The sequence below is a fragment of the Bufo gargarizans genome, chromosome 2 (assembly GCF_014858855.1).
Source record: "Bufo gargarizans isolate SCDJY-AF-19 chromosome 2, ASM1485885v1, whole genome shotgun sequence".
Classification (NCBI taxonomy): Eukaryota; Metazoa; Chordata; class Amphibia; order Anura; family Bufonidae; genus Bufo; species Bufo gargarizans.
This window is the reverse complement of record NC_058081.1, coordinates 62,306,984-62,332,642: the sequence shown is the minus strand read 5'-3', so window position 1 is coordinate 62,332,642 and position 25,659 is coordinate 62,306,984. Positions and strand designations below refer to the sequence as shown.

Genomic DNA, 25,659 nt, shown 5'->3' with positions numbered 1-25,659 from the left:
GCATCCGTTCAGATAATACAACAGTCTGCATTCGTTCAGAACGGATCCGTTTGTATTATCTTTAACATAGCCTAAACTGATCAGTCTTGAACACCATTGAAAGTCAATGGAGGACGGATCCGTTTTCTATTGTGTCAGTGAAAATCCGTTTGGCTCAGGACGGTTTTGGTGTCCGCCTCCAAAGCAGAATGGTGACTGAACGGAGGCAAACTGATGCATTCTGAGCGGATCCTTTTCCATGCAGAATGCATTAAGGGCAAAACTGATCAGTTTTGGACCGCTTGTGAGAGCCCTGAACGGATCTCACAAACGGAAAGCCAAAACGCCAGTGTGAAAGTCGCCTTATTTTCAGCTTTTTGTTGCCGTGTCCCAACCTTTTTGAGATGCGTTGCTGCCATCCAGCTCTAAATAAAAAAAAAAATTATGACCTGGTAAAGTGTCTCACTTTCAGCATCTGATATGTGTTCTGTGTATGAAATATGGGTCTGTGAGGTTTGCAAATCATTGCATTCTGGTTTTATTTACATTTTATACAACTTGTTTAGAATTGGGTTTATACTTTAGTATATGCACATTTGTTCTGCCCCTCTAACTGCTGTAATGCTGCCCTCCTATGGACAAGGATATGGATGAGAGCCGCTAGTGGAGAAGACTAGTTATTCTTACAAACTACCACTGCTTAGTGGTAAGGTAATTGATCATATAAACATTATATAAATAATAATAATTATTATTATAAAAAGGTTGAAAAATGCAAAAAACCTTTACACAGTTTATATTAACACTTTCCTTCTATCTTCTTACTATTCTACAGCGATTTATTAGCCAAAGACTTTACCGTCTATACATACACAGAAGACGGGACCCGGCTGGCAAGCCCGCTTCACAAACAGGTATGTATAGGGAGTGTATAGGGATTGACATTTTGTGTCTGTATTTTAGTTTTTACTCGTCAGACGTATAGGAACACTAGCAATGGTCTACACCTAGAATAGGCCATCGTTGTGGGATCATTGGGGGTCTGTCCCGTTAAAGGAGTTGTCTCACTTCAGCAGTGGCGACTCTAGGAACAATATATAGGGGGGGCACAAAGATACCACAGTCAAAAATGGGGGGGCACAAACAAAATAAGTATATATCAATAAGATTACAAAATACGAGAGAATTGCGGTATGCAGGGATACAGTTATAATAAAGCAATTTACTTACAAAAGAAGCTACTTCAGTCGTCTGCTGTGCTGTCCCCTGCTTGCTTCCACGGATTCTTTCCCCTTCCTTCTGTCTCTCGTCAGTGCACAGGCGCACTGTTATGGTGGATCTGTGGAAGACACACTGTTATGGGGGCATCTGTGGATGACACATTATGCCTCTCATTAGCCCTCATTATGCCTCTCATATCAGCCCCCATATTAGCCCTCATTATGCCTCTCATATCAGCCCCCATATCAGCCCTTATGCCTCATTAGCCCCCATATCAGCCCTTATGCCTCATTAGCCCCCATATCAGCCCTTATGCCTCATTAGCCCCCATTATGCCTCTTATTAGCCCCATTATGCCTCCTATTAGCCCCCATATGCCTCCTATTAGCCCCCATATGCCTCCTATTAGCCCCCATATGCCCCCTATTAGCCCCATATGCCCCCATATGCCTCCAATTAGCCCCCATATGCCTCCAATTAGCCCCCATATGCCTCCAATTAGCCCCCATATGCCTCCAATTAGCCCCCATATGCCTCCAATTAGCCCCCATATGCCTCCATATGCCTCCAATTAGCCCCCATATGCCTCCCATTAGCCCCCATATGCCTCCAATTAGCCCCCATATGCCTCCTATCAGCCCCATATGCCTCCTATCAGCCCCATATGCCTCCTATTAGCCCCAAATATGCCTCCGATTAGCCCCAAATATGCCTCCAATTAGCCCCCAAATATGCCTCCAATTAGCCCCAAATATGCCTCCAATTAGCCCCAAATATGCCTCCAATTAGCCCCCAAATATGCCTCCAATTAGCCCCCAAATATGCCTCCAATTAGCCCCAAATATGCCTCCAATTAGCCCCAAATATGCCTCCAATTAGCCCCAAATATGCCTCCAATTAGCCCCAAATATGCCTCCAATTAGCCCCAAATATGCCTCCAATTAGCCCCAAATATGCCTCCAAATGCCCCCATATGCCTCCAATTAGCCCCCATATGCCTCCAATTAGCCCCCATATGCCTCCTATTAGCCCCCATATGCCTCCTATTAGCCCCCATATGCCTCCAATTAGCCCCCAAATATGCCTCCAAATGCCCCATATGGCTCCAATTAGCCCTCATATGCCTCCTATTAGCCCCCATAATGCCCCCAGCAGCCACATTTTTTATAAAATAAAAAATAAAAACACTTACCTCTCCTGCTCCTGGACGGATGCCGCCTGCCATTTTCTCCTCAGTCGACTGTGCTCTAAACTGGCGCGCACAGCGTGAGGTCACAGAGCGACCTTACGCTGGGCGCAGCCCTGCACAGCCGACAGCCGAGGACCAGGAAGTGGTGAGTACAGAGCGTTCACCACTTCCTGGTCCTTCGGTACTAATGAGCGCTTCTATAATGGAAGCGCTCATTAGTATTCACTCTGGGGAATCAGCGGGGGGGCACCCGGGGGGGCAAGGGACAACATAGGGGGGGCAATTGCCCCCCCTCGCCCCCCTCTAGCGACGCCACTACACTTCAGTAAGTGCCATTTATTATGTTGAGAAAGTTACTACAAGGCACTTACTAACGTATTGTCATTGTCCATATTGCTTCCATTCCTGTCTGGATTCATTTTGCCATCACATTATACACTGCTCGTTTCTATGGTTACAGACCACCCGGCAATCCATCAGTAGTGGTCGTGCCGCACCTGAGGGGTTAATTGCCGCGGATCGCAGCGCCCTGTTATAGAAGTCGGGTGCCAGCTATGTGATTCTGCCACCGGCACCCGCCTCCTGTATTTGTATTAATAGTTTAAAAACATTTGCAGTGTGCCCCCAACCACCCACCCCCAGTATTGGTGGCACAGTGCGCCCCCAACCCCCTCAGTATTAAATCATTGGTGGCAGTGGCCACAGGGTCCCCTCCCCTCCTCCTCATTGGTGGTACAGTGGCAGCTTCTGATCGGAGCCCCAGCAGTGTAATTCTGGGGCTCCGATCGGTTACCATGGCAGCCAGGACGCTACTGGAGCCCTGGCTGCCATGGTGATCTCCCCGCTGCTGTGTGCACTATGCACAGGGCAGCAGGGAGAGTGTGAGGTCCTATTTACCATAATAGAGATCTATAGGGTGAATAGGACAAGGGTTCTAGCCCATAAGGAGGCTAATAGTTATTAAATAAAAAGTAAAAAAAAAAGTAAAAAAAAAAAAAAACACCAAAATATTAAGTATAAATCACCCCCTTTCCCAGTTTTACATATAAAATACAGAAACAATAAATAAACATTTTACATATTGCTACAGCCGAAAAGTCCAAACTATTACAATATTAGAAAATATCTCCTATATGGTGAACGCCGTAAAAGAAAAAAAAAAAAAAAACTGCTCGATTCGCCATTTTTTTTGTCACCTTGTCCCCCCAAAAAATAGGATCGGACTGTTTCATTATGGGCTGGATGTTAAATAAAATGTGAAATGCAAATTTTTTTTTTTTTTTTTTTTTTTTTTTTTCGCGTGGTATCGAGTATCACAATATTTTTTTATGGTATCGAAATCTAATAAAAAATTTGGTATCGTGATAACCCTAGTCGTAACCATGGAAACGAGCACTGTGCAATGTGATGGAAAAATGAATTTAGCCAGCAAAGGAAACAATATGGACAATGACAATACATTAGTACGTGTCTTGTATTTACTTTCTCTACATGATAAATGCCACTTACTGAAGTGAGAGGACCCCTTTAAGACTTCTTAAAGTGTCTGATTGGCGGGGTCTGACCACTGGGACCACCCCTGATTGAGAGAATTGGGGCCTAGTCCCATAGAGCTGAACGGAGCAGCAGCATGTGTGCGTGACCGCCGGTTCTTTCAGTGGCAGATGATAGGCCCCCGTTTTTGTGATTGGCGGGGACCTCAAAGGTTGGACCCCCACCTGACACTTATCCTAGAGTTGTTGTCTCATTGGGACAACCCATGTAGGCTACCTTCACACGACCATAAGTGTTTTTCGGTCTGCAAAGTGCGGATACTGGCTGCGTGCACATCTCATCGCGGTGACTTCAATATGTCCGTGGTCCGCTTGTTGTGGCGAAGTATAGGACGTGCCCTATCCTTTGTGTCATGGCTGCACGGATGCGGAAGCACATGGAAGGTCCTCGGGGCATGCATCATTCGCACAGCCGGTATCCGTGTTTTATGGATCCGCGGTTTGCCAGCCGCAAAATGCTTACACTTGTGAGTGTAGCTTTAAGAGCATGTGGTGCTTCATGGAGACCCCTGGACCCTTGGCTGTAGGGCTTCTGGTCCTGCAGCTTAGAGGAAAAGAGCTTTAGATGCAGTACTCAACTGCATGGATGGCGCTGTGCAGGTCACCGCAGTGAACGGTCTAGATGGCTCCATCGAGCACCACATTACGCTCGTCTTCTCCTCAGTGGGGGTTTCACTGTATTGAATACCACCGTGGAGGTGCTGCCCCTAACACTTTGCTAATCAGTGGGATTCCCAGGAGTCGGGCCCGCACAGATCACACATCCATGTGTCGTATCCCAGAGTCCAGTTCAGTTTTCAGCTCATTCAGACATTACCAGGAGGAATAACAGAGTAATGATACAACGCAAAGTTCTTAGAAAAACATGTTCTAGCGTTGATTTTTGGGAAAGGTAGCTGTGCACTAGTGAATACATGTCCATTTGGCGGTCCAGTCCGTATATCTAAAGGGACTGTATATTTTGGTGGGCCCTTCTTCCTTCCAGGAGTGTTATTTGACGGCCGTGTACATCCTGAGTCCATTAACGGTTTTACGATCTGGTACATTGTGTGCCGCACATACGTCCTGTTGTCAGAGACGCGGCAGGAACTGGTACAAGGGAAGGGAATAATGCAGATCACTGGTCAGATGAGCGGGCGTCCTGGAGGGTAACTGTGCAAGAACGGTTCCTTCCATATTAGCCAGCTGATTCAGCTGTCATATGAGTGGTTTCGGGGGAAGTCCTGCCAGGACAATCTCGTGCTATGTCGTAGGCACGTGTTAGATAGTTGTCATATTGGCGCAGATGATGATCTCCGGCCACCAGAATGAGAGGCTCCTTTGGCACTGCTCAGAGATTGCTGTTACTGGGAATGGGACACCATTCTGTGCGATCTGTGCGCCACCGCAGGAGGAACTAAGCATTACACAGTGTCCTTTTAAATCAGTGGTTCATCAGTGTAAGGGCTCATGCACACGACCATCGCAGTATTTGCAGTCCGAAAATTGCGGATCCACAAAACACGGATACCTGCCATGTGTGTTCTGCATTTTGCCCTCTGTAGAACTGTCCTATCCTTGTCCGTAAAACTAACGAGAATAGGACACGTTCCATTTTTTTTTTTTTTGGTCCCTGAAACGGACATATGGATGAGAACAGCACACGATGTCCTGTCTGCATCTTTTGCGCCTCCATTTAAGTGAATGGGTCCACATCCGAGCCACAATGCGGATCGGGTGCCCGCCAAAAATACGTTTGGGTGCACGAGCCCTAATGCGGGAAGGAAAGGTCCCACTGGCCAAGAGATGAGGATCTTAAAAGGGCCAACTCAGAATTCTCTTTTGGGATATGTGAATATTAGTTTTTTTAAACCGGACAGTCGCTTTAGTTCTTGATCATTGTCCTCTTTTAAAAGGCGTTTTCCTTTTGGATAGGTCATCAGTATCTGATCGATGGGGCGTGGAGGGGGTCTGACACTAGGGACCCCTGCCGATCAACGGCCTTCTCTCGGCTTTTCCTAGGCCATCACATTCTTCTGTCATATGGCCTCGGCGCAGCTGACCCCCATAGAAGTCAATGGGGCTGAGCTGCGATACCAAGCACAGCCGCTGTACAGTGTATGGCGCTGTGCTTGGTGAGAAGGCTACGGCGCTACCGCGAACACCGGTTGCCTCTCAAACAGCTGATCGGCGGAGGTCCTATCCAGAGGATAGTTAAAAATCCCCTGTAATGTCCGTTTCTATTTCCTATTTCTGTTTGTGAGATGAGGAATGGTTGTCCATGTGCCTGTTATCTTATTCCACTTCTTTATATACCTCCAGGACCTGTGCCATTATCAGGGCTATGCAGAAGGATATCCTGAGTCCCGGGTAGCCATCAGCACCTGCTCAGGTCTAAGGTAACCATCTTCTTAATTCTTTGTGACCAGGCTTACTGCGAACCAGTTGTCGGGCAGGAGCTTTTGAAAGGGTACCTACCACTCAATAAATAAGGGTATTCAAGAAAGGAGGTGAAGGATGCAGCTATTTCCCTCAGAACCCTGTCCTGTGGGGGGTGTTCCCATCTGTGAAGGTCATGGTCATGCCATAAGATTATTTTGGTGGCGGTCTAACTCTAGGATCCTTACTAATCCATAGAACGAAGGCACCAGGGTCCTTTAACCTTTTCTTCAGAGGTGAATTGCGCAGTTGTAGCTCCCTGCCCATAGGGTTGCCGGGGGCTTTGGTGTGCAGGGAAAATCTGTAAATTAGAAGTGGAAGCCCCCTTTAAGGCACCTTTACTCATTTCAAGTTTACATTTTTCTACCTTTTAAAAAATAAACAAAAAAACAACTTTTTTTTGCCTGCGACTGTATTGTACAATATTCCGTGACTTACAACACCGCCCATTATTCTGTGAGTGAAATCTCTACCTCTAGGTTCTTGCACATGGGTGGAGGTTTCCTGCAGAATTTTGGGTGAGGTCCTCAATTTCTAGGCAAAAAGCCTATAAATGAATATTTTTTTTTTTATTTTTTTATTTTTTTTTTTAATCTCTCTGCTAGCAGTAACCGAAGCTGTAACAGGAAAGCGTCCATAAGCATGCTGCCCGCTAAAATGAAGGTCATGTGACAACCGGGCATCATGTGAAATTTATGTTTTGACACCCGTCAGCCCGAAAACATTATGTATCTGGACGACCCTCGCTCCTGGCGGAGAGAAAAAACTCATCACAATGATCATTAGGATTGCTCAGAAACAAGAGAGTCATAATGATAATTGCCCAGTTTGATATTTTAGGGAGGAAGAATGGGAACCATAGTGGGTTACATGTTTTATAGGTGACATTGCAGCTGCAAAAAAAATTGCCCAGTTTATTTAAGCCACATCCCAGCACTGCTGCTCCCCCTCCCCTCTCACAGCATACATCTAGCACACAGGCTGAGGAGGAGAGACTGCAGCATCATCCCCCTCCTCTCCCACATTTACTATGTCACCAGAAACAATTATTTTAGTGATTAAGGAGGTTTCTGAACATCTGAACATTTACAGATAAAGGGGATCTACAGGCTGCTGGAAGGTGAAGATGTCACTTGCCATCTTAAAGGGGTTGTCCCGCTAAGTCAACTTATCTCCTTTCCACAGGATATGTGTCTGATGCTCGCCGATTGAATGGAACATGTCCAACACTCAATGCAAGTCTATGGAACTGATGGCTTGTCTATCTTCCGCAGCCCCATAGAGTTAAATGAAGCGGTAGCGCACATGCATGGTTGTCGTTTCATTCAGATGGTGGAGCACAGGCCCCTGCCCTCGTGATTGGTGGGGTCACCAGCGTTCGTACCCCCGCCGATCAGACAATCAGACACTTATCTCCTGCGGATAGAAAATACGTTTCTTAATTGGGCAATCCCTTTAGTAAGAAATCTGTACTATTTTTCAGAGGAAATAAAAAACTTTATAAGACCCCCAAAAGTAAAGTAAAGGCATGGAGTGTTCTACAATAAACCAACCAAAACAATACTTGTCCACCTGTCTGCTCTCCACCATTCCATTTCCAGTTCTCCCTGCTGTTCTTCGCTGTTGTTTCCAGTGCTGCAGCGTTGATACCCCCAACTACCTCACATAATTGCTGCAGCCAGTCATTGTCTTCAGCAGTCATGTTGTTTGGAAGCCGAGCACATCATCTCTGCAGAGGAAAAATGCTTCCGCGTAGTCCCTGACCCCACGTGACCGCATAGGTCAGTGAATGGCAGAAGGTTGGACAGGTATTTTAGAAAACTCCCCCTTTACTTAAATTTTTGGTAACCCATTTAATGTGGGAATAACTCCTTTAACAGTCAATAAGCTTTATTCACTTAAAACCGGAAGACGACTGGTAGTGTGCAGATATTAACGCTAAGATAATCTCTGTCTGTACCAGAGGCCTACTACACCTGAGTAACGGAAGCTATGGCATTGAGCCTCTGCAGTCTTCTTCCAACTTTGAACACCTAATTTATCGTCTTGAAGATGTGAAGCAGGATCCAATGGTGTGCGGCGTTTCCAGTCCTGAAGAAGGACCCGAGAGTGAGCACAGCCACCCGCCCAGCATGTTTCATCTACTCCGCCGGGTAAGCAGTAACTGGGTGACAACCAGCATCATTACACTTCCTACTGGGGTTGTCAAGCAACATTTCTAATATCCTGGGTGACATCATTACACGTCCTACAGGAGTTGGCTCAAGAATCCTGAATGGCAAACCTGTTCATGTCTTCGTTGATACAGAGATGTAAGGCTGCATACCTAGGTTCCTTCGCCATCAAGGATCCTCAGAAATTCAAGAGATACAGCCTCTTGGATTTATAATGGTGGCCATATTGCTTTTCACCCATTTTTTTTTCAGAAACAGATACGAGATGAAAGATAAAGGCTATGTACACCATTGGGGGTCAATTTTTTTTAAATTATTGCATTGTACTTATTTTGAGCTAAAATTCAGTTTTTTAGTTGGTCTTTATTAACAATATGGAATCCTTTTTTGTGTCCAGAGCTGACATGCTGTAGTAGCTGCCTGTGGATTTTCTGTCTTTTCCGTCATCTGTAGAGCAGACAGACTCCTTTTCTCACCTGTCTCATTGGGGGGACACAGGCTTGACCATGGGTATAGCTGTTGCCGCTAGTAGGCGGACACTAAGCACACAAAGTGTGAGCTCCTCCTTCTTCAGCTATATCCTTCCTACAGGGATTAAGCTAAATCCATTTTTAGCTTAGTGTCTGTAGGAGGCAGACCTACCTGCGTGCAGGTCTGCTAGTTTACTAATTTTGTCTCTTTTTTTTTTTTTTTTCCTTCTAGTGGGAAGCTTCAGGCAGTCTTTTAAACAGCCTGCACTCCCAACCAGGAGACGGGAGACCAGGGGGTCACGCAAACCCCCTGCTCGTTCCTGCTCTCCGGAAGAAAAGGAGGACCAGAGGTTCCTGTAAAAACCTCTTTCTCCCGCCAGCAATCGCATCACCACGGCCGTCCCAGCGAAAGTCCCCTCTGTTTCCATTGTAGCGTCCCTCACCAAGGGGTTGCACACCGAAGGTGGTGATCTGGCTGGAGCCAGGGGGGCAGAAGACAGGTGAGTAGGAGACTGCCCACAGTGCCCCACTCCAGTTCCCTCTCCTCCCCATGTGTGATGGTCCCCATGTGGTCGCCCTGTACCATGGGCAGTAATAAGAGCCTTTTAAATGTTAAATGGCACCTGGTGCATGGCTCAGGGGGCTGCTCCTGTTGTGTGGCCGACCCGCCTCTGTGTTGAGGATATCGCCGCTTCCACAGGGCCGCCGGTGCCATTGGTAATTGAGGCCAAGGCTTCTTTTGGAGCCTACTACTGGGGGCGTCCGTTTTCACGTCGGCGTCCTCCTAAACACTTCTGGGAGAGGAGGGGGCGGAGTTTCTTCCTGAGCGCCACTTCTTGGTCGGCGCATCTGTTCTGGGGCAACCAGAGCCATTGGTAATTGAGGCCCCAGCTTCTGTGCAGCCTGCTCCTGCAGGGCCCTCCCCCGCGGCTTATTTTTCCCTGGCCGGCGGTCTGAGTTCGGCCGGGGATGCCGACCGGGGCCAGAGAGGATGGGTGGGCGCTGAGAGCCATCATCATATTTGGGGTGGGGCTTGTGTTTGCCCCGCCCCACACCAACAGCAGAGCAGAGGGAGAGTGGGCTCCGTCTACTTCCGGGATTTTAAGCACCTGGCGGGACGCTGATGGTGCTTGTTGCTTGGAGGGACACAGGCTGGGTGAGTGTTGTTTGTCCCTTCTTACAAGGCCTAACCTTTCCTTCTTTTCTCATTGGAATGCCAGGGGTGCCATTATGTCTGAACCCAGGTCCAGAAGCAGGCGGTCCCTTTGGTGCGTCATTTTGCCTGTGCGTCTTGTCGCGCTAAATTTCCATCCCCTCAGTCAGACTCCCTCTGATTTGCATGTGCTGCGCCGGCATCAAGAGGCTCGGCTCCGGCCCCGTTGCTTCCCGCTGCCCAAGCTGCGGAAGAACCGGAATGGGTGCGTTCCCTGTCTAGGGTGGTGCAGGATGTCTCCAATACCAAAAAGCTATTGTGGATATTTTGGGGCATTTGTTGGCAAGACAGTCCCCTAACTGGTCCGACTCTGGGGATCACGGGGCGCGTGCCCATCACGGCCGTCCCACAAAATGGGCTAGAACATCCTCCCCCAAAAGGGTGTCTGTGTCTCCCGTTTCCTCGGCCTCTCCTCCTCCTACTAGAGTGTCTCACTCCGACGTGTCCTCAGTTGAAGAGGCATGTTCCAAGGAGAGAGGGTCAGATGAGAATGTTGTTGTTTATCCTTTTCCGGAGGATTTGACTAACAAATGGTCGGCTCCACCTATAGTTGACCCGCCGGTTTCCCGCTTGGCTAAACATGCTACCTTGGGCTTCTTTTACTGATATCAAAGATAAGAAGCTGGAAGCGTTTGCAAAATCTGCCTTTGAAGCAGTAGGCACAGCGCTGCAGCCGGTGTTTGCCTCTACATTGGTGAGCAAGGCTATGGGAGAGTGGGCAAGTAATTTACGTAAGGGTCTTGACTCGGGAGTCCCCTCGGGGCAACTTGCAGATGTGGCCCTGCAGCTCTCGCATGCCAGTGCATATATTTGTGAAGCATCTTTGGACGCTGCCAGGTTTATGGCTCGCTCATCAGCCCTGTTGGTGTCTATTCACTGTACCCTATGGCTCTCCTGCTGGTCGGCAGATAATGCTTCAAAATGTACCCTGACGGCTCTCCCCTTTACCAGAAGCAGACTTTTTGGTAAGCACCTGGTAAGATCATTTCGGACGCTACAGGTGGTAAGAGCACCCATTTACCATAGAACAGGCAGTCTAATAGGTAAAAAAAAGCGGAAGCCTTTTTTCCGTCCCTTTCAGAGTTTTTCCAGCCCCAAGAGGACGTCTGACAAGTCGGCCACGGATCGGAAGCTCAAACCTTCCTTCAAGCCGCACCCTGCCTGGCGTTTCCTTAAACAGGGCTCCAAGTCCTTTAACACTAAGAACTCTTCTGCATGACGGGCAGCTCCCTGCACCCTCCGTTCGGGTGGGCAGCCGGCTTCATGTGTTTCGACATGTTTGGCTGGCTCACGTCTCAGATGCGTGGGTGAGGGAGGTAATTGCAGAGGGCTACAAGCTGGATTTCAAGTCCTCCCCTCCGTCCCGTTTTTTCCGGTCATCTCCTCCAGCCTCTCCCGCAGCCGCAGATTCTTTTTTTTCTGGCAAGTCGCACGCTGCTGCAGCAAGGTGTGGTTGTTCCGTTTCCTGCGCAAGATTGGAGTAAAACCCCTGAAAACAATCTCTTTGTGGTTCCCAAAAATGAGGGGACGGTCCGTCCCGTTCTGGACCTCAAGGTGCTCAACAGTTTCCTTCGCGTCCGCAGATTCCGGATGGAGTCACTGAGGTCGGTCATTGCGTCCATGGAACCGGGGGAGTACCTGTCCTCGATAAACATCAAGGACGCTTATCTTCACGTGCCCATATGCGTCAGTCATCAGAGGTTTCTCCAGTTTGCAATGGGTCCATTTCACTACCAATTTGTAGCCCTCCCGTTCGGCCTGGCCACGGCTCCCAGGATCTTTATGAAGGTTCTGGCAGAGGTCATGGCCCTGCTCCATGCCAGGGGAATCGTGGCGATCCCTTACTCAGACGACATCCTGGTGAAGGGTCCGTCGTTCCAGGCGACGGTGGACAGCTTGAACATTGTTCTAGACACCCTGGATCCTGAATCGCAGCGATTGACTTATCTGGGCATGGTACTGGACACTTGTCAAGGTGTTCTTGCCTCCGGAAAAAATATCCGCTCTGCATCTTCAGATTCTCCCCTTGTTGCGGCCAGCTCCGGTTCCCATTCATCGCTGCATGCGGGCTCTGGGACACATGGTCTCTGCCTTCGAAGCAGTACCCTACGCTCAATTCCATACCAGAACGATTCAGCGAGCCTTTCTGTCCAGCTGGGATCGCTCACCAGCCTCCTTAGATCGGCCAGTGCGTCTCCTTGCCCCAGTGCTCTGGGCCCTCAGATGGTGGATGGTCTCGCCAATGTTGAGGTCGGGTCGCTCATTCCTCCCTCTCCGTTGGAAGGTGTTAAGAATGAACGCAAGCCTCAAGGGTCGGGGGGGGGGGGGGGAGTGTTGGAAAATCTCTCTATTCAAGGGGTATGGTCACGTGAGGAGCACTCCCTTCCAATCAATGTTCTGGAGTTGAGGGCGATTCGTCTCTCTCTGCGACATTGTGGCGACCATCTCAGGGGTTGTTTGGTGCGGGTGCAGTCCTACAACCACGGCAGTGGCGTACATCATTCATCAGGGCGGCACCCAGAGCCCGGCAGTCATGGCGGAAACGGCGCTGATTCTAAGCTGGGCGGAGAAACATGTTCTGGCACTGTCGGCAGTTCGCATACCCGGCGTCGACAACTGGATCGCAGACTTCCTCATCCGGGAGCGTCTCTATCTCGGGGAGTGGGCTCTTGACCCGCAGGTCTTTTGGGCCATCTGCGAGAGGTGGGGTCGGCCGGATGTGGATCTCATGGCCTCACGGTTCAACAACAAGGTCGAGGAATTCGTTGCGCGGTCCAGGGACCCCATGACCCTGGCATGCAACACGCTGGTGATCCCGTGGAGACTGTTCACGTTTCCTTACGTGTTCCTGCCTCTTCCTCTCATTCCACATCTTCTCCGGAAGATCGGGTCCGAGGGACTGCCTGTCATTCTCGTGGCCCCAGATTGGCCACACAGGGTGTGGCGCGTGTTCCTCGTCGCCCTTCTCGCTGACTAACCTTGGCGTCTTCCACATTGGGAAGACCTGCTGTCGCAGGGGCCAATCTTCCACCCGAATTTAGGGTCGCTACATTTAACGGCATGGCTGTTAAAGCCGCCGTACTGAAAGCTTGTGGGTTTTCGGATGCGGTGGTCCAGACCATGATTCGGGCCAGGAAGCCGTCGTCTTCCAGAATCTACCACCGGACCTGGAAGTCCTACTTTAGTTGGTGCGAGCGGCGACGGCTTTCTCCCGTTTGCTTTTCTTTGCAGCGGCTTTTGGCTTTCTTGCAGTCGGGTATGGACTTGGGGCTGGCTCTCAGCTCCCTCAAAGGGCAAGTATCGGCTCGCTCCATTCTTTTTTAGCAAAATTTAGCTTCGCTTTCGGCGGTTCGGACTTTTCTGCGCGGGGGGGGGGTGGCGCATGCTGCACCCACTTTCCTTCCTCCATCGGATCCTTGGTATCTTAATCTAGTGCTCAACGCTCTCCAATCTTTTCTGTTTGAGCCTTTGAAGCAGGTGTCTCTGTGCTTCATGTTTTATAACGTTACTTTTTTGGTTGCAATTACTTCTATCTGTAGAGTGTCAGAACTCGCGGCTCTGTCATGTCGGTCGCCCTTTCTGATCCTCCATCAGGATAAGGTGGTCCTTCGCCCTGTGCAGTCCTTGGTGCCAAAGATGGTGTCGGAAGTCCATCTAAATGAGATTATTATCCGTTCATTTTGTCCGGACCCATCTCATCCTCAGGAGCAGTTGCTCCATACCCTGGATTTGGTATGAGCCGTTCGAGTCTATCTGTCCCAGGCAGCATCTTTCAGGCGGACGGATTCCCTGTTCGTGATTCCAGAGGGGCCGAGACTAGGACTGGCAGCGTCAAAGACTTCCATTTCCAGATGGATTTGTTTGGTTATTGTGGAAGCGCACTGCATTAAGGACTGGGCTCCGCCCTTCCGGGTGACTGCTCATTCGGCTCGGGCAGTAGGAGCCTTGGCCCTTCAAGTGTGCAAGGCGGCGACCTGGTTGTCTTTGCATACTTTTTTCCAAGTTTTTACAGAGTGCACACCTTTGCATCTTCTGACGCTTCTTTGGGGCATAGAGTTTTGCAGGCAGCGGTTCTCTGATTGGCAGGGAGGTTGAAGTTAAGACCACCCTCAGGGACTGCTCTGTAACGTCCCATGGTCAAAGCCTGTGTCCCCCAATGAGACAGATGAGAAAACTAGATTTTTGTACTTACCATAAAATCAGTTTCTCTTCTGTTCATTAGGGGACACAGCTCCCACCCGTTCTCTTGTTTATGGGCCTTTTCGGGCCAGTGTGGTTCGGGGTTTATACATAATGTAATTTTCTTGTGTCTGGCTTCTCCTACTGCTTTTGCACTAAACTGGTTTAGCTTAGTCCCTGAAGGAAGGGATATAGCTTAAGAGGGAGGAGCTTGCATCTTGTGTGCTTAGTGTCCACCTCCTAGCGGCAACAGCTATACCCATGGTCAAGGCCTGTCCACACCCAATGAACGGAAGAGAAAGAGATTTTACGGTAAGTACAAAAATCTAGTTATCTCTGCTCTCTGACATTACAAACATTCATTATAGCTCAGTCTTTATCTTACAGATAAGAATGAGGCTTAAATAAGTGTTTATGACCTCTCAGTAATTTAGAGATAAAGTTCATTAGAGAAAGTACCAGTCACACAGCTAGAGTGTTAACCCTTTGTGACAGAATGGCTCAATATTTTTTAATAAAGGCCAATTAAAAATATGATTTTTAGCCAAAAATGCAATCGTAAACAAAAATTGCCTCAAAAGATGTACATAGCCTTTTAAGGGAACCTGTCATCAAAGTTATGCTGACCTCACTGAGGGCAGCATAAAATAGTGACAGACATTCTGATCTCAGTGGTGTGTCACTCATGAGCTAAACGTAAGTGGTTGCTGAGAACCTGCATCATAATCATTGCAGCCCAGGCCTGGAAAAGAGTTAAATCTACCTGAGAAGAGTCCTGGTTGTCCACAATCTCCTGCGCTCTCACCCATCTGCTGATGATTGGCAGTTCCCTCCTAGAGAGAAAGGGAGACAACTCGGTAGAAGACTGTCAGTCATCAGCAGGTGGGGAGGAGAGCGGGAATTCATGGATAACCAGGACTCTTCTCAGGTGGCAGTGACTCTTTTCCAGGCCCAGGCTGCAATGATTGTGATGTTGGTTCTCGGCAACCACTTACTTTTAACTTATAAATGACAGACCCCTGAAATCAACTCACCTGTTACTACTTTATGCTGCCGTTAGTATGGACAGCATAAAGTTGATGACAGGTTCCCTTTAAATAATTTATTTTTATTTTTTTATAATCCAAACAACTGAATTAGCTTAGATAGATAAGACTCTTTATGACACTGGCATTTTATTTCCTTTTCTTGGGTCGGTGCCCGTAGTTATTCAGAGCACATACTGTGCCAAATAAAGTAATCTCAATAACAATATAGCTGCTGTTCTCCATAGGGCTCCTTCACACATTCTCATTTTATGGCTTTTTAAAATTCTAGCTTTTTTTAAATTAATATTAAATAGTATTTCATGGAGTAAAATGAAACCAGGCACAGTGCCTTGTATGTCTAGCGCACCTGAAAGTAATGATACATTTCACTTTTTCTGGAGAAAAAGTGCTTTCTGTCCTTATGCAAATGAGCAGTTATATGCACCGAGGGTGGACCAAAGCCACTCTGTGCACTCTTGCTCTCCCTACTTCCTCTGCCGACTCTTCCCTCTTTGACCGGACAAGGCGAGAGGTCTATGCAGGAATTTGGTCCTGTCAATCAAGGAGGGTGGGGGGGGGGCTGGCAGAGGAAGTAGGAGGAGCAACTGTGCACAGAATTGCTTGGCCTTGCCCTTTGTGGCCTTAACTGCTCATTAGCATATAGGATTGTTGCTGCGGTGGTGTCCATCATAGAGAAAAACTCTAAGTCTTTGAAAGGCTACCTGCACATGGTATGGATTTCTATATGTATATACAGGAAATGCACATAAAAACACATAAAGCATCGCTATTTCTTTTTTTTCTTTTCTTTTTCTGTTAATAACCCCATTGAAGTCTATGAGGAAAACCTCTACACGCTAGTTGTGGCGCCACACAAACAATTGACAGGCTCCAGATTATAAAGTCCACAATGCAGGTCAATTTCTGGACGGTCTAAATGTGCAATGTGTACATAAGATTTGGCAAATCGCATTCGCTTAGTGTGTACGGTATTCGCTGCGGGTTTTATGCATGGCAATCGGCACAGGAAAGCCAAGCGTAATCCGCACCGTGTGCAGGTAGCCTAAACCCAGCCGGTGATATATGTGCACCCATGTAATAGTCTTCTATGTTGTCCTGTTGTGTTTAGAAGAAGCGGGCGGTCCTTCCCCAGACCAGATATGTGGAACTGTTCCTGGTGGTGGACAAGGAAAGGGTAAGTCATGGACGGTAACTCTTCCACTCTACAGTGTACCTCCTTTTTGAAAAAAACAACCAAGTGTACTCCAATACAATTACTACTGACCGCCTCTGTTACCTGCATTCCCCATATTTCATATGAACTATTGTTTGGCATACAACGCAGTGGATGGGTGGTATCATTGTGTCTGGGAACCATAGTAACGCACCCCTGCTGTCCTATTAGTACACACAAAACCTGTCCTCATCACACAGTAGGACGAGTTACTTCAGAACACTGAGCTAAAGATCTGCTTCATCCTCTTCTCTGCTTGTCAGGGATTATGATCCTGAATACAGATGATAAGGTGATGATGATTTAGTTTTCCGGTATTGAGATCCGTCATAGGGGCTCAATACCGGAAAAAAACGCTTCAGTTTTGTCCCCATTCATGGTGAATTGTGCAAAACTAAACTGAACTGATCGCTCCAAAATGCATTCCGTACCGTTTAGTTGCGTTTCCATACCGGAGAGCAAACCCCAACATGTTGTAGTTTGCTTTCCGTCCTGGGATGCGGAGCAAGACTGATCCGACATGACCCCCAATGCCAAGTCAATGGGGACGGATCCGTTTTCTCTGACACAATAGAAAACTGATCTGTTCTCCATTGACTTTCAGTGGAGTTCATGACGGATCCGTCTTGGCTATGTTAAAGATAATACAACCGGATCCGTACATAACGGACGCAGACGGTTGTATTATCAGTAACGGAAGCGTTTTGCTGAACCTTGCCGGATCCATTAAAAACGCTGGTGTGAAAGTAGCCTAAGTGTAATGGAGGGGTCAGAATGAAAAAAATAAATAAAATGATATTCACCTCACTGATCCGATGCTTCCCGATTCCCCACTGGTCTCTGCTTCCTAGTCCCACTTGACACACAGGAAATTAATGGTCAGCCAATCACTGGCTGGAGCAAACGACCTGCCTCAAACATTGATTGGCCGAGCAGGACCAGTGAGACCAGGAAGCGTCAGAACGGTAAGGTCAGTATCTCTTATTTTGTTCAGACCATCCCTTTTAATGAGTCATGTAAGGGAGCTCCACTATCCAAATTCTATGCTGATTGGTTTCATGGTCCATAATTGTGGGGGTGGGAGCTCCTGGTTTTCTGTTACATCCATATCTCCAAATCCTTTTTAGGAATTTTGCTCAAATGCTTCACCAAAAAGCGGCCGGCAGCTGCACTTGAACTGCCTCTCACTGTTGCCACGACATGTCCTTTCTTGGTGCAGTGTCCAGACGATTGCTGCTGAAAACTGCCACCGGCATCTGCTCGTAGTTTAGTTTTATTCAGTGGGGCTAAACCAGAAGCAGGTCCCGTGGCATTCTTACATAGCAGTGGAATCAAATAATAAGATGCTGACTACCTCATACAGGCGGTCACCATACTGAAGGCAGTAGCTAGATAATTTGAAAGCCCCAGGTGGGGAGGTGACCCTGGGCTACCTAATCACTGTTGATGGGATCCTACTGGTTGATGGCACTTTCAATCCTTGGCCGCACTCACTTCTGTTTCTTTGGGCCTTCTGTCTTAAAGGGGTTGGCTCGGCTATTTCTGTCAGCCCCATAGAAGTGAATGGAGCAGTAGCCATGCTTGCGCGCTGCGCTTACCATTCATTTCAAAAGGACTGTCGAACCACTGTCAAGCCGCCTCCTTCTGGAAGTGGCTCCCTTTGAGTCAAAGTCTGAGGAGCAAGCACTCCCTGAAGCAGCTGTCCACGGATGGATATTTGGCTTGGCTATTTACCCTTGTCATGTTTCAATGCTTGATAACAAGTCAGAATTTGATTCCTACACAGCCACTTCCAGAAGGTGGCGCTACAGCAGATGGTTCTCTTTCAGTAGGAGATAACTCTTTGCATGTTATTTTCCCATGGTGCATTGCCAGCACTCTGCCTAGATTAAGCAAACAACAAAGAATTTGTATAATTCCATTCAGATGTCCATGCGGTTATGAGGAGGAGAACATTCTACATGATTTTTCTTTGCTGTGTGTGCACTTTTACACATTTGTCATAAGGTTTTCTGGCACAGTGTGGCGCCTTTTATGTAGGGGTCTCCTTTCTAGAGGAACCAACCTTGGATTGTTGAGCTCCCACAGATTTGTGAGTGGCTCGCTGTGCCAATGCTGGAGCACAGACGGGTTCTCCTGAAGCCACAGGAAAACGTGAGCAATCTCTTCTGAGCCTTGCATCTGCATTGTATGGACTAGAGGGTTGGTGCATAGGTTGGAGAGCCCTTTCAAGTTGTAGAGGTCTTCTGCTAGACGGCAGCTTTGTTCTTTTTGTTTGTGTTATACGCAGTACTGGTTTTATGTTTGTAGCCCTTGGGGACAGAAAGGACACTTTCAGTATATGAAATCTGGAAGTAAATAGCCCTTCTTTACTAGTAACAGCCGCTGGGTGATCCATCTGTTTCTCTGAACTACAGAGCATTGTATGAACTTTTGGAAACCTCACCGAAGAGTCCAGAAAACCCAACCTTTGGCTTTACTTCAGCGCATGACACAACACAAAACCGTACAAGATTTCACAGGATCTGTGAGGGATGACTAATTAAACCCAGTATTAACTGTTAGGTCACATCAATGTTTGATCAGAACCTTTAAGAGAAATCTCCAATTATATGAAAATGATGGCTATATTCTCGTACATAGAAGCAGTATTATAGTAGTTATAGTTTTGTACATATGAGACAGTATTATACTAGTTATATTCTTGTATGGGCAGTATTATAGCAGTTATATTCTCATACATAGAAGCAGTATTATAGCAGTTATATTCTCATACATAGAAGCAGTATTATAGTAGTTATATTATTGTACATAGGAACAGTATTATAGCAGTTATATTCTTGTAAGGGCCGAATTGTAGTAGTTATATTCTTGTACATAGGAGCAGTATAATAGTAGTTATATCCTTGTAGATAGGGGAAGTATTGTAGTAGTTATATTCTTGTACATAGGAGCAGTATTATAGCAGTCATATTCTTGTACATAGGGGGCAGTATTATAGCAGTTATATTCTTGTACATAGGGGGCAGTATTATAGCAGTTATATTCTTGTACATAGGGGGCAGTATTATAGCAGTTATATTCTTGTACATAGGGGGCAGTATTATAGCAGTTATATTCTTGTACATAGGGGGCAGGATTATAGTAGTTTTATTCTTGTAGATAGGGGCAGTATTGTAGTAGTTATTTTCTGGTACAGTATAATGGGGCAGTATTAGAGAAGGTATATTTTTGTGTTCTTGTATATACAGTCCTGATCAAAAGTTTAAGGCCACTTGAAAAATTGCAAAAAATCATATTTAGCATGGCTGGATCTTAACAAGGTTCCAAGTAGAGCTTCAACATGCAACAAGAAGAAATGGGAGTGAGACAAAACATTTTTTGAGCATTCAATTTAATGAAAACAACGAATAAACTGAAACAGGCTGTTTTTCAGCTGATCAAAAGTTTAGGACCACATCTCCAAAAAGAGACCCTGCTTATGCAGTTCAACAACCCGACCACGTTAAAAAAGCGAGAGTTTTTTTGCCTTTGCCATCACAACGTGTGACTACCTGACAGAGAATGACAATGAATCCACATCTTTGCACAGATTTGGCCTTTTGAAGGCATGTGGTCCTAAACTTTGGATCAGCTGAAAAACAGCCTGTTTCAGTTTATTCGTTGTTTTCATTAAATTGAATGCTCAAAAAATGTTTTGTCTCACTCCCATTTCTTCTTGTTGCATGCTGAAGCTCTACTTGGAACCTTGTTAAGATCCAACAATGTAAAATATGATTTTTTTTTGCCATTTTTCAAGTGGTTTTAAACTTTTGATCAGGACTGTAGTAGGCAGTATTATAGTATGTTTTTGTACCTGAGGAGCAGTATTATAGTAGTTATATTCTTCTACATAGGGGTAGAATTATATTTATATTTTTGTATAGGGGCAGTATTATATTAACGGCGGGCAGCACTCCGGTCTTCAAGTGAAAAAAAGGTGGACTTTATTACACCCAACAGCATTGCAGTATTTCAGCTCTCTCAATGGAGCCTTTGTCAAGCTGGCAGGCAGTATTATATTAGTTATGTTCTTGCATATATGGGGCATTATTGTAATTGTTCTAGTCTTGTACATGGGGAGCAGAGTTATTGTAGTAATATTTTTCTACATAGGAGGCAGTATTACAGTGGTTTTAAAGGTGCTAGTATATAGTTATAGTCTTGGGGTACTTTCACACTAGCGGCAGGACGGATCCGACAGGCTGTTCACCCTGTCGGATCCGTCCTGCCTCTATTCCGCCAGACCACTGCACCGTCCCCATTGACTATAATGGGGACGGAGCTCCGGTGAGAGGCCGCCTGACTAAAAAGTCGGACATGCAGTACTTTTAGTCCGGCAGCCTCTCGCCGTGCTGCGCCGGAGCTCCGCCCCTGTCCCCATTATTTTTATTTTTTTAACCAATTTTAGAAAAAAAATTCCCTTTTGGCCCAGAATATTTTAGAAAATGAACACAAATCAATAGCCATGGGCTATACCAATTCTGTTTTAGGCCTAATTATTCACTTTCTTTTAAAAATTAACCTTTATTATATTATTTTAAAATAAACACAAGACAAGATAATATGTATTTATATCCCTATGTGTTATCTTTTTTTCAAAGCCTTTTAGCGTGTTGTTTTTTTGTTTGTTTTTTCTCACACTTTTTTCAAATCTTCTGTATGTATTTATGGTACTAATATTTAGGTATGGATATATAATATCAGATATTAGCAGCTGCTCTATTTCCTGATTGTGCTAAGCGTCAATCCTTCTCTATTGGTAACATTACCTGTTATTAGTAAGGTAGTTTGTTACACTATTCAACTCACTTAGTTTCAGCTAAGGCTTCTTTTACACTAGCGTTTTTACTGGATCCGGCAGGATTCAGCAAAAACGCTTCTGTTACTGATAATACAACTGTCTGCATCCGTTATGAACTGATCCGGTTGTATTATCTGTAACATAGCCAGGACGGATTTGTTTTCTATTGTGGCAGAGAAAACGGATCCGTTCCCATTGACTTGCATTGGGGGTCTTTCTCCGCATCCCAGGGCGGAAAGCAAACTATGACATGTTGCGGTTGCTCTCCGGGTACGGGAACGGAACGAAATGGAACGGAATGCATTTTGGAGCATTCCGTTCTGTTCGGTTCAGTTTTGTCCCCATTTGACAATAAATGGATACAAAACTAAAGCGTTTTTTTTAAAACTAAAACGCTAGTGTGAAAGTAGCCTTAGTTTCCGCTTGCTTTCTAGATATAACCGCTGCCGCTCTAATACTCATTACCTGCTCAATCGGAGCTAGCTTTTTTTCAAACAATCCATTTCCTACATATCCTCCATTATAGTGCTCAATTCTATTTCTCACAGATAAACCCTGGGGGACGCCTGCAGGTCGGCCGCCTTGTTTCACTACACGAATGCTTTTGTATTTAAACGAGAAAACGGAGCTCCCCCGACATGTTTCACCACATATGTGTTTTTTTACCAGCTGCACACATAAGGCAATTTTATATCAGTTGTGTGGTTTTACATGTGGGAGTATAGCAGTTATATCCTTGTCCATAGGATGCAGTATTATAGCAGTTATATCCTTGTCCATAGGATGCAGTATTATAGCAGTTATATCCTTGTCCATAGGATGCAGTATTATAGCAGTTCTATTCTTGTCCATAGGATGCAGTATTATAGCAGTTATATCCTTGTCCATAGGATGCAGTATTATAGCAGTTATATCCTTGTCCATAGGATGCAGTATTATAGCAGTTATATCCTTGTCCATAGGATGCAGTATTATAGCAGTTATATCCTTGTCCATAGGATGCAGTATTATAGCAGTTATATCCTTGTCCATAGGATGCAGTATTATAGCAGTTCTATTCTTGTCCATAGAAGGCAGTATTCTAGCAGTTATATCCTTGTCCATAGGATGCAGTATTCTAGCAGTTATATCCTTGTGCATAGAAGGCAGTATTATAGCAGTTCTATTCTTGTCAGAAGATGGAGTATTTTTCTAGTAAAATTGCTTAGTTCTGCATCAGAGCTGCTATTGTAATATATTTACATGAGTAAAAACCAAAGTCTGTGAGGCTGATGACAGAAAATATGTGTCCTGGACACCAATAAACACAGAAGAAAGCACTGCCTATGTACTCGGTGGGTACTGTGGGATCGGACAGACCAGAATCCTGTGGCACATAGTGCACTTTCATAGTGCTGGGGGTCAGACTCCTTCTCGGTGTCCACCCTGTTGTTCTGGATGCTGGGGGTCAGACTCCCTTTCGGTGTCCACCTTGTTGTTCTGGATGCTGGGGGTCAGACTCCCTTTCGGTGTCCACCCTGTTGTCCTGTATGCTGGGGGTCAGAATCCCTTTCGGTGTCCACCCTGTTCTTCTGGATGCTGGGGGTTAGATTCCCTTTCGGTGTCCACCCTGTTGTCCTGTATGCTGGGGCTCAGACTCCCTTTCAGTGTCCACCCTGTTGTCCTGCATGCTGGGGGTTAGACTCCCTTTCCACCCTGTTGTTCTGGATGCTGGGGGTTAGACTCCCTTTCGGTGTCCACCCTGTTGTCCTGTATGCTGGGGCTCAGACTCCCTTTCAGTGTCCACCCTGTTGTCCTGCATGCTGGGGGTTAGACTCCCTTTCCACCCTGTTGTTCTGGATGCTGGGGGTTAGACCCTCTCGGTGTCCACCCTGTTGTTGTGGATGCTGGGGGTTAGACTCCTTTTCAGTGTCCACCCTGTTGTTCTGGATGCTGGGGGTCAGACTCCCTCTCGGTGTCCACCCTGTTGTTCTGGATGCTGGGAGTCAGACTCCCTCTCGGTGCCCACCCTGTTGTTCTGTGCCCCTCGCACTCCAGTGGATTGTGGTGATCTGTGGCTGCACATCTGTTATTGGATCATTTCTTAAAATTCCCCTGGACATTTCCACCCTGTGTCAGCGTCCACACCCTTTCTCTTCTAATCTCCATAATCTATGAACACAGTGTCCATACGCTGACTCCTAATAACTCCATCCCTGCTGCAGTCATTTTGCCTCCACATCCAAATATCTAATTAGAACCGTCAGCAAATATTTCCTCCCTGTTGTTTTTTTCCGCCCGCAGTGTCCTCCCTTCATAAGGCCTCATCCCCGCAGCATTACAGACCGCTGATGCTCAGGTTAATTATACCCCCCCCCATCCTGTAAACCATTAGCATATTAGAAGCCACCAAGGCTTCAGCTGCTGCAGAGCCTCTTGTAGATAGAATTGGTGGGAGGAGTAACCATTGCACAGTGCCAGCCACAGTTTATCCCACATACAGTGCCATCCACGGCGTCCCAAAAATATACCAGTCAGCGATAATTTTCACAGCTGCCCACTAATAGCCAGAATATCCCCAGCTACAGTCCCTCCAAATGCTCCCCAATCTCGGCCAGACAGCCACCCTCTTGATATTTTACTGTTGCTCTTACTATAAAGAAGCCTTCCCCTTATGTATTATTTCTCCTTCTTACCTGGGGGTCTGGGTTTTCATATTTTCTTTATAGGCGGGGGTCTTAGATCTATACCTATTTTGTGGATATACCAAGATTGGGAATATCCCTTTTAAAGAGCACCTGTCAGCAGGATCAACCCTATTAAAAACCTAGCAAGGGAATAGTTGGAGGCAATCAGATACCCTGTGAATGATAACCATTAGAAAAACGTTTAGATTACATAGTGTCTACTTTTGTCAATCTGTCAATCCAAGCTTTAATACAAAAATAAATGTAATCTATAATCATGATATATATTAGGTGATGTGTGTGTGTGTGTGTGTGTGTGTGTGTATATATATATATATATATATATATATATATATATATATATGTATATATAAACTTCATGTATCTCTTGCAGTTTGACATGTTGGGACAGAATACCTCCGCTGTACGAGCTGAAATGGTGGAGTTGTCTAATTACCTGGATAGTGTAAGTATAAAAATCCTGACATCTGCTGCTGTTATTACTCACAGTTCTTCTACTTTTAAAGGAGTTTTCCTTTATTTGTAGAAAATATATAGAAATTGTCATTATATGATGAATATATGTCTCCGTTCTTCACGGATTTCTAGACCTCTGCTTAAAATTCCCAATAAAGAGTCCCCAATTCAAGACCCTAATTTACAGTGTCTGTGAAGGTTCTCATTTATCCAGCTCATGGTATATATCTGTAAAGAATAAATCAAGGCAACTGGACGTACTGTAGATTTCTTGAAAACGTTTCGCTCGTTCTTCCAACAAGCTTTCTCAATTCTGAGTGACTGTACAAAAATTCTGGGAATAAATATGTAACTGAATCCACATCTGGTAATTTATACCCAGCATTGGGTCAAAGGTGTTGATTCCATTATCCTAATTGGAGTCAGTAGGTGATAAAGACTTCCCAGAAAAAGGTGTCAAGACAGCCTGAGATGGATGTCCTTGCGAAAGGGTTGAAGTACCCCAGGGTGAGGCTGAACAACTTCGCCTTAAAGTGTCTTCAGCTCTGGCCAGTGCCAAACCACCTCCTTCAAACTTGACTACAGAAGAAAGGAAGGCGGTTTCATCCCTGAAGAAAGACACAAACATCACCATCCTGCCTGTGGATAAAGGAAGATGCACGGTTGTACTTAATACATCTGACTACGATGCCAAGGTGACCACACTCCTGGATGATAACAACACATATAAGGCCCTAAGACTAGACCCAACCAGTGGCTTCAAGAAGAAGGTTATAGAACTACTACAACTAGAAAAGGACAAAATCATTGATCGGGCCATGTATCATCGCCTCTACCCTGGGGAAGCCCCTCCATGTATTTATGGACTTCCTAAGATACATAAGGACGGGACCCCTCTCAGGCCAATTGTCAGCAGCATCAACTCTGTGACCTACCATGTGGCCAAATACTTAGCCAGAATCCTAGTGCCCTTGGTTGGAAACACACATCACATACAGAACTCTCAAGATTTCAC

The 25,659-nt window shown here is 46.1% G+C and overlaps 1 protein-coding gene across 2 annotated transcripts in view; it reads left to right on the top strand.

The window, feature by feature from the left end:
* Nucleotides 1-25,659, top strand: part of ADAM9 (ADAM metallopeptidase domain 9) — a 109,430-nt gene that overhangs the window by 49,269 nt on the left and 34,502 nt on the right. For both annotated transcript variants that reach the window (XM_044279046.1, XM_044279045.1), the window contains exons 4-8: nt 815-893; nt 6,244-6,320; nt 8,324-8,513; nt 16,554-16,619; nt 24,562-24,633. In XM_044279046.1, coding sequence (XP_044134981.1) covers nt 815-893; nt 6,244-6,320; nt 8,324-8,513; nt 16,554-16,619; nt 24,562-24,633 — 484 coding nt within the window. The remainder of the gene's footprint in view (nt 1-814; nt 894-6,243; nt 6,321-8,323; nt 8,514-16,553; nt 16,620-24,561; nt 24,634-25,659) is intronic.